This window comes from Anarrhichthys ocellatus, unplaced genomic scaffold (assembly GCF_004355925.1).
Source record: "Anarrhichthys ocellatus isolate YVR2014 unplaced genomic scaffold, GSC_Weel_1.0 scaffold5, whole genome shotgun sequence".
In the NCBI taxonomy this organism is placed as follows: domain Eukaryota; kingdom Metazoa; phylum Chordata; class Actinopteri; order Perciformes; family Anarhichadidae; genus Anarrhichthys; species Anarrhichthys ocellatus.
The window spans coordinates 16,071,729-16,081,084 of record NW_022280035.1 but is presented as its reverse complement, the minus strand read 5'-3'; the positions used below and the strand labels follow the sequence as shown (position 1 = coordinate 16,081,084).

The following is a 9,356-nucleotide window of genomic DNA, read 5'->3' as shown; positions in this document are numbered from 1 at the left end:
GGGGGGGGTGGGGGGGGTGTGGGGGGGGGGGGGGGGGGGGGGGGGGGTTAAATGGAAGAAGGCAAGTTGGGCGACTTTGTGCAGGTGCAATATTAACAGCGAAGAAGAAGAAGGAGCGGAAGTGACGTCAGAGTTCTGCCTCCAAAACAAACGGAGTGCTCTTTCTTGACTTATGAAATCTGCAGATGGAAATGTTGGATAACCGCTGCTTCCCTTCCTTTACACAACATCATGTGGAGAGCTGAGCGACTTCCGCCGGTCTAGTTTTGCCGAAAGACGCTTAGATTCAAAGAAAGTGATTTTTATTGGTACAAGTTTGAGGAAGGACAGAAAGAGAGAATGGCAAAGCGGAGAGGGTGTGCAGAGACAGAGGCCGATACAAAGAAACCGAAGCAGGTGCCGAAGGCAGAGAGCGGAGGAGCCAAAGCGAGAGCGAAGAAGAAAGATGCAGGTATGACAAGCCAGGACTTATGTAGCAACCCTAACTTCCCATCCTCCCTGTTTGCTGCACGGGATGTGTGAAGTCTGCGTCCAGAAAAATTAATAGGAAACCACATTCTGCTTGCTAACTACTTGTGTTTGTCTGCGTGAGAATAACTCAGATTGTAAAGTAAGAGGGGGCAGTTTGTTCATTCCCACTATAAGCTTATGCATACAGTACATTCATTTGAGAAGAACGTTAAGCATGCATCCTGTTTCATATGGTGATACGGATATGAATTATAGCCGGTTGTCATTGTAGACTAAAGGTATCACTGCATGACAGTCTTGTTGAAGTAGGTCCAGTGACACATGTCAATGACTGATACATCAGATATAATAAACTGCGATACTTTGCCATTATCATCATAAAGTGTGATATAGGAAATATGTCATAACGGTAAAGATGTTTAATGCAATCAATAAATAAATAAATACAATTATGTTGTCACTTGTCATACATCAGATCAGACAAACCAAACCAAATATATATATATATATATATATATATATATATATATATATATATATCTCATCACAATATGATTACACTGAAAGTTGACAAATAATATCGAATTACTGCCCAGCCCTAGAGAGCGATGATTCACAGAATTTTTAGAGAATTCACCAACTTATAAAGACCTCAATAAGCGATGTGTATCTTTTGTAAGTGCTGTCAAAGTTATCTTTAAGGGAGTCTTCAATAGTTTAAAATCCCCTATTCAGTGTTTGATGATTCCTACTCATGGCTGTTTTGTTATTAAGCAGCCAGAGCGCAGGTGCATGTGCGGGTGATATGGATGGTTAGTTGAGTGGGTCTGTTAACCCAGATACACATCTGTGCTCCACTTCATCAAAACATGAAGCTTGTTTTTGTAAGTGTGGAAGTAAGGGACCACATCTGTCGTATACATCATTATTTGAAATGTATTAATTGTCAAGACGCAATATCAAACGACACAAAATACACAACAAATATAAAGTATCGAAGTGAATGAAAATAAATGAACATGGGGACCAATTCTGTCCTGAGTGTAAAGCATGCGCCATACAGATGCAGATTTTTTGCATGCATTTAAAAAAATAAGTTTTGAGAAGATGCATCATTCTCAGTGAGGTCTCATTTGTATGTTTTGCATCTTAATTCAAGTAATTCAAGTGTGTCTCTCTGCTCTTGTCACAGTTTAAAATGCACCTTTAGGCATTCCTGTATAATAAAAACACACAATAAGTGTAGCAGCAGCAGCGTGCTCTCAAATGTTCTCTGTGTAGAGTTCTTGAACAGCAGCAGCATTGATACCAGGCAGTATTTACTATTTACAAATGAGACTTTGGTTGAGATGATTGGTAGGTTGTGTTTCTTGCCTTTTTATGACTTTCATGATTTATGACAAGTGATTCATAAAACTGCAACCGTAACTCCCATGAGCCTTTCTGCTTCCTGCTGTGAGGAGGACTCAACCACCACCACCATTGTACTAGTTGATTTCTATTGATACATGTTTATTCACATTTAGCTTTTAATCTATAATAATCTAAACTAATAATTTAAACACATTTCCTTTTAAATGTTAACTTTCTCACAACATAAAATGCAATGCAGAGGCAATGGTGATCTTGTTCGTACAGGATCATACTTCAGTTTTACATTAATGTGGTTGAGATTCATTGACGCTAAATATAACAGCTTTACATCACAAAGATTCCAATTATATAAGGACAGAAAAAGTGAGAAGTAGAAGACTGAAAACCAAACCGTATCCCTTTTAAACTACTCGGTCTTAATCATTACTCAAATCCTGTAGCGTAAACCTATTTCGTTCTGTCTGTCCTTCCAGGTAATGTCATCACAGATGAAGAGGAGAAGCTCGAGAGGAAGGTCAAACCCAAACCACGTGGCTCCACAAAACGAGCGCCAAGGAACACGTCTTCCACCACATCTACGACCGCAGCTGCTGTCAAAACCAGTAAATACTTCCAGTCGCCAGAGAAGGAGGAGGTGAGTGACAGTGAAGAGGACTTTGACATGGTGACCTCAGCAGCACCTGCGATTAAAGTGAACGCCAAGGAAACCAGGAAAGAAGAAGAAGAGGAGGAGGAGGAGGATAGTGACGAAGACGAGGATGATTGGGAGGAAGTGGAAGGTAAGTGAGGGAGCAGCAGAAACCTGCTCGTTGTGTGTAATAACACATTTCCAACTCTTTTTCATTTTATATAAAAAGGTGAGAAGAAAGTTGGAAAGTATTGTTTTCACAGATATATTGTAGCATGTTGGGGAGAAAGTATGAAACAGAAGTGACAAAATAATTGAGTGTGTCTTTGTTGACCAGAGCTTTCTGAGCCGCTGGGTCCAGTTGAACCACAGGAACCCGTCCTGCCCTCACAGCCCGTTGAGATAGAGATCGAGACTCCAGAGGTCAGGAAGAAGTAAGTGGACATTTTGTGTAGTAGTGTAAGAAAAGATTAATGACAGCTTTGTTTCTTAAATTGTGATCTGTTTCAGTATTCTGTTTATGATCTACTACATGTCATATATATATATATATATATTCTCATCTTAAATACAGTTCCATGTAGCGTCAACAAATTACAATTTACCAAAGTTACCTTTTCTTCCTGTTCTGCCATAGAGTGCCTAAAGAACATTTTCTATTCTATGACCAGTTGTTGTATTGTCGAGAGCGCCTTAAGGCTCCGTGGACTAACTCCTTGTGAAACTGATTCTTTTCTTATTCATCTTAACCCTGAATTGATGAATTTCAAACCTGCTGACTCACTGCATCTTTGTACAAAGCCATTGCAAATTTGTCTGATTACAATCATGCAGCGTATGCATTTCAACAGCCAACGGGTGCAAGTTTGTATATATTTGTATGTAGATTTGTGTGTGAGTATACACTATGGAGAAAAGTCTGTTTTACTCTAATAATCATCATTTCTCATTGGCCAGGCAAAAGAAGAAGGCAGAGTTTGAGACTTATATGAGGCGGATGGTGAACCGATACAAGAAGGACGTGCTGATCGACACACACAAGGTGAAAACAACGACGTATTCTTCTTAATCGCTGTCTCCTTATTCTGTGTCTGGAATTTGTTTTGGGTCATTGCAAACCTCTGATTGGTCTCTCAGGTCCACGTGATGTGCCTGATAGCCAGTGGGATCTTCCGCGGCCGTCTGTGCTGTGAGCCGGACTTGCTGGCCATCACTCTGTCTCTGCTGCCCACCCACTTCAGCATGGTCGCCAAGGAACGCATCGACCAAAACTACCTCTCTGGACTGCACAAATGGTGTGTGCTCGTCAAATATGACGTGTGTCGTGGTGCCTGAAGCAACTTTTCATGTCTGAATGTGTAAAACAGAGTCACTATATCGGTCACTATTACCTTGGTGTACTAACCACTGTATCTTCTATTTCCATTCTCTTCCCTTTCAGGTTTAGATCAACGTTCACCCTCAACCCCTGTCTTCCCTGTGAGGAGCGTCAGAACCTCCGCACTCTGCTGGAGAGGCGGCTGGCCAGCCTGTCTGCCAGAAACCACCAGGAGATGACATATGTTGGTGTTTTGGAACACGATTAGTCCAATTAAAGAAGTGAAGTTCAGCCTTTGAGTGAACATTCAAAGGTAGAATAATCTGGTTCAATAATTATGCTCATATGCGTTTTGTGTTTCCTGCAGCTGTTCCTGTTGGTCCTGAGGTCTCTGCAGCTCTTCTGCCGATTGGTTCTTTCTTTGCAGCCGATTCCTCTCAAACCCCCATCAGCCAAGGTACGTGCGTACTGATGTAGATACAGCGACCACACTCAGCCATTGGCTTCATTTTAATGTACGGAGAACTCTGTCCTCAGCCTTTATGCTCAAGTTTTCAGTACGATGGCCAACAACTAAATACAGATTTTGAAATCTGTTCCCCTTAAATACTGACACATTCAGCATTACTTATCCATGAAACAGGATTTCATCAATAAAATTGCTAAAACCTTTCTGTTAAAATGTATCGTGTACATTTTTAGTACAAGGTCTTTGAAATCATTAGATAGAAAACAGATGATTCACTAATGTTTGTATGATTTGATATGTAAGCCTGGTACTCCCTTTTGTAGTTGAGAATGTAAGAAAAATCTCTGTGTTGACTATCATTTGAATTAGGGATATATCAGAAATAAATATCAGAAGCAATCATTCTTTTCACCAGTTAACCTGCTGATAGTCCGTACCAGTGGTTCCCAACCTTTCCAGTCTGATGTACCACAACAGCGCCTTACTGATGAACTTAAGTTCATTGGTAAATCATTTTTTTGTGATATAGAATGAATGATATAGAATTGTACGTGGTTACAGTTGTTGTTTTCATACTGTTGGAACTGTCAATGTTTAGGTCGTTATGGTCAAGTTTGCATTCATACCACTATCACCTATAGTAAGTTAGCAGAAACGTGATGTTTCAATCATTTATTAATTAACTTACTTTTATGATTCTCTTAAATGTTTATCGACTACTTTTAGAGTCTTCTGCTCTTATACACATAATCTAAATGTCCTTTCTGCAGGGCAAAGGGGCAAGAACTTCTACCGGTGCCCCAGGAAAGAGCAACACATGCCAGCAAACCTCCAAGACCACCTCCCCTGAGCAGAAGGTCTCACCTGGCACCAAGAGACCAGCTGGAGGGGGGAAGATCACAGGAGACCGAGGAGGAAAGAAAGCAAAGACGAAAGAAATAAAGGAGGAGCATGACGAGGTAAAGGAGAAGACTAAAACATCGGGAGGGCAGAGGCCAAAGAACTCAAAACGTCGCAGGATCGCCTCTAAAGTCAGCTACAAGGAAGAAAGTGACAGCGGAGGGGAAAAGAAGGAGGAGGGGCTTAGCGAAGAGGAGAAATTTCAGGCGACCAGTGAGGAGAACAGTGAGGATTCAGAGGGAGGCGCTAAATCCACAAAGTGGAAGGAGGGGAAAGGAAAGAGCAAAGCCAAAGTGACAAACAGCAAGAACACTGCAGCTCCGAAGAGAAGGAGTAGTGGAGGGAAAAAACAGATCAAAGACGAGGAGGGCAAAGAGTGGGAGGAAGAGGAGGAAGATGATGATGATGAAGAAGGAACCATGCACAACAGAACAAAGCGAAGGAGAAAGAATGAGGGGCCCGGAGCGGACGAGTGGTTGGAGGTGTATCTGGTGAAAACCTCCTCCTGGGTTTGCGTAGACGTGGAGCACGGTGTCGGGATGCCTCACCTCTGCTCCCAGAATGCAACGGCGCCGATTACGTACGTGGTGTCAGTGGACGGAGACGGCTTTGTGAAGGACTTGGGAAGGAAGTACGACCCCACCACGTTGACATCTTCCAGGAAGAGGCGGGTGGATGAAGATTGGTGGGAAAAGACGCTTGAGCCGTTCATTGGACCCGAGGACGAGAGGGACATAAAGGAGGACAAGGAGGTGAGACAGAGAGACGTGTAGACATTCAGACAGATCCAATGATTTATTTTATACACAAACAACCTCCATCTTATTTTTCACACTCATTGATACTCATTGATACTATCTTCTCTCTGTTTCTTCCCCATGTTGGCCGTCCAGCTCCAGAACAAACTGCTGAACAAACCCCTGCCCATCTCAATAGCGGAGTACAAGAACCACCCGATGTACGCCTTAAAGAGACACATACTGAAATATGAAGCTATCTACCCATCATCAGCCACTGTACTGGGATACTGCAGGGGAGAGCCGGTGTACTCCAGGTCAGTGGCAAAACAGTCAGCAATGCAATGCAGTGCAGTGCAGCCTTATTTGGGTTGAATTTGACATGTATACTTTTCAGCCCTCAGTACATTTGTACACTAATCGGTTGTTTAACAGGATGTTCACACAAGTCCCCTTAAAGTCGGAAAATTTCATGTGACCGCTTATTATTTTCTAGGTTTTTGCACACATGTGGTCATCAGTCAGTGGTTGATCTACCGCTTGAACGAGAATGAAAAAGACCAAGAAGAAATAAGGCAAATGCCTCCTTTAAAACACAGGAATAAAATACCATGTTTGTTTTTCGTTGTGAATCACAGGGTGTGTACGGATACACAGACCAGTCTCTGGTAGAAGGTTTGCGAGACGGTCACCATGTGTTGAACTCATCACCACTCGCACCGTAGGGCATCGTGGAAGTTGTCCCAGTTGACAGTGGTCCTGCATAAAACTTTAAATTAGGAAGCACCTGAATGCAGCATGTGTTTTGGCGTCTGGGAGGTTAGACCATCTTGTTCTGGTAGGACTAGAGTTTCTGTGTGTGGGACCCACCTTCATTGGCCGGGTGAGTTGGAAGATCAGCTGAATTGTGACACAGCTATGGATGACCTGCGTGTCTGATTGTGGCTGTGAGCACCAGTGTCCACCTGGTGGTGCTATTTGATTAGTTAACCTGTGGAGTTCAAATGTTCATAGTGATCTGATAGCAGTAAATTACATCTGCTGCTGACTGTTGTTGTTTGTTAGCCACTGTTCATACAGATTCATTTACAGATACAACCTAAATAAATTGTGTGCGCATTGGGCTTAAGCCATGAGCAAAAACTTTCAATTCTTGAGACAAATTCAGTCCAAAAAAATAATAATATTTCACAATATTCATATTAAAATCCTCTTTCTCTTTAGGGATTGTGTGCACACGCTCCACTCCAAAGACACTTGGCTGAAAGAGGCACGGACTGTCAGACTAGGAGAGGAACCATCTAAGGTGAGTGGGAATATCTTCTTCCAATCTGTTCTCCTCATTAGTTTCTCTTCTTTTTTTTTTTCTTTCTCTTCCATCCAACACTTCCCTTCTTTCAGTTTGTTTATGTGTGTGTTTGTTTCTCTGTTATTTCTGTTCCTCTCTTACTTAATTCCACTCTTGCGAAATCACTCCAGCAGTCTTTTATTTGCATGACTCGAGTCATGACTGATGTTACCAAATATGGTGAACAACTTCATCAACAGTCAACCTCTAAATGAATCCATTGAAATGTAAATCAACACTCTGCTGTTCATACAACCACCATTCCTCCACCATAGTTCTCTTCCTAACATTGAAGTGGATGAGCTGGGAAAATGACATACAATCACCCAAAACAAAAGAGCAAGGTTACTGCGTTGCGTAATATTCAGTTTCTAGAGGAAACATATTTGTTTTTCTGCTGTGTAGACAAAAGTCACGACGGTTTTTAGACTGATTATACTGAGATGTACTGTAAAGCAGGGCTCAGGCAGTAATGCCTCGTGAATGCATGACTACTTTATGATTAAGAAAAAGCATGTAAAGCAAAACACATTCAACAAAGTTAAATTTGTGAATTTGCAAAGCTAAGATCTTGTCAGAGACAGTTATGCAAATCTGCATATTTATTGAATACTTTGGGGAGCAATGATGCTGTTAAATCTCTGTTTGTCTACATTGTAACCATGAACTGATGATGGTGACAAGTGTTTCAGCCAGTGGGCACTGATTAGACACGATGCTAATGCAAACAGGTAAAATAGTGCTTTGCAGAAGAAAAAAACCTGCAGACCATCATCTTAGAATTTACATGTTTATCTACACTTAGACCGTTTTAGTAGACTAACCTTACTGTGGTGACAGGGTAGGACATATTAGCTATTCAGCCTCAGCTGTTATTGACACTGATGTAGGACTCGAATCGCAGTGTTTGTTTGCTGTATGACTGAACTGAAAGGATAACGAGACAATGTGTATGAAAAAGCTCCACTGTCTCACTCTCTTTCAGATGGTGAGGGGCTTCTCTAATCGTTCCCGCAAAGCCAGGATGGCGTCTGAGCAGAAGGAGGAGAATGACCTGGCTCTGTTTGGAGAATGGCAGACTGAAGAGTACCAGCCGCCTCTAGCAGTGGATGGGAAGGTAACCGCCTTTGTGTGGACTAGAATGATTACTGGGAGGAAATGCGGTCACTGTAGCAGCAGATATTATTAAATATTAATTTAATTTTAATGAGAAACCAATATATTCAGAGGAAGTCAAATGTGTGCAGTGTTGTTTACATGTTTTCTGTGACCGTATCTCCAGGTTCCCCGTAACGACTATGGTAACGTCTACCTGTTCAAGCCCTGTATGTTACCGGTGGGCTGTGTTCACCTCAAGCTGCCCAACCTGCACCGCGTGGCCAAGAAGCTGAACATGGACGCCGCCCCTGCGGTCATGGGCTTTGACTTCCATGGAGGATACTCGCATGCTGTGTAAGACAACACTGAACGGTTTTCTTGTATTTCTTTTTTTCTTTCGTGCTTGTAATTTTAACAGTTGCTTTTATCACGTGTAGGATAGTTTTCTAACACCTGTAAGAACACAGAAAATCATTACATACATCATCATTTCATGTTAAACATCCGAAGAAAGTACTTTAATCGTGATCTCTGACACAATATTTATATTAAGTGTGTCAAAAGAAATGTATTGTTCTCAATTAGATGTGTGAATTTGAGGCACACGCATTGTAAACACTGCTGCTGTTAGTTCTGTTGCATGCTGGGGGAAGTTACCACTAAAACTACTATTTCGTAAACATTTGCATGATATGGATTGAATATTTAAATAATCACTCAAACACTCCAAAGTCTGCAAATTATATATCTACCCGCACAACCTTAGTAGTTTCCTCTACTGCTGGAAAACGGAAAGACCAAAAAAGCAGATGTTATGAAAACGTATGAAATGCTTCTGATATACAGTGTGTGGTTAAATGTGTGTGTTTCAGGACTGATGGTTACATCGTGTGTGAGGAGCATGAGGAGATTCTCAGAGCGGCCTGGGCGGAAGACCAAGAGATTCAGAAACAGAAGGAGAAAGAGGTGTGTGTGTGTGTGTGTGTGTGTGTGTGTGTGTGTGTGTGTGTGTG

General features: G+C 41.8%; 1 protein-coding gene across 2 annotated transcripts in view; it reads left to right on the top strand.

Moving 5' to 3' along the window:
* xpc (xeroderma pigmentosum, complementation group C) overlaps positions 1–9,356 on the top strand; it is a 14,997-nt gene that overhangs the window by 4,349 nt on the left and 1,292 nt on the right. Inside the window, exons 1-13 of one of the 2 annotated variants that reach the window (XM_031845602.1) lie at positions 96–451; positions 2,319–2,624; positions 2,811–2,907; positions 3,431–3,515; positions 3,611–3,768; positions 3,915–4,035; positions 4,159–4,248; positions 5,031–5,912; positions 6,054–6,214; positions 7,122–7,203; positions 8,231–8,362; positions 8,528–8,697; positions 9,216–9,309. In XM_031845602.1, coding sequence (XP_031701462.1) covers positions 340–451; positions 2,319–2,624; positions 2,811–2,907; positions 3,431–3,515; positions 3,611–3,768; positions 3,915–4,035; positions 4,159–4,248; positions 5,031–5,912; positions 6,054–6,214; positions 7,122–7,203; positions 8,231–8,362; positions 8,528–8,697; positions 9,216–9,309 — 2,490 coding nt within the window. In that variant the 5' untranslated portion in view covers positions 96–339. Of the gene's footprint in view, positions 1–95; positions 452–2,318; positions 2,625–2,810; positions 2,908–3,430; positions 3,516–3,610; positions 3,769–3,914; positions 4,036–4,158; positions 4,249–5,030; positions 5,913–6,053; positions 6,215–7,121; positions 7,204–8,230; positions 8,363–8,527; positions 8,698–9,215; positions 9,310–9,356 lie in introns of those variants that run through there. The other variant, XM_031845601.1, reaches the window with a different exon arrangement.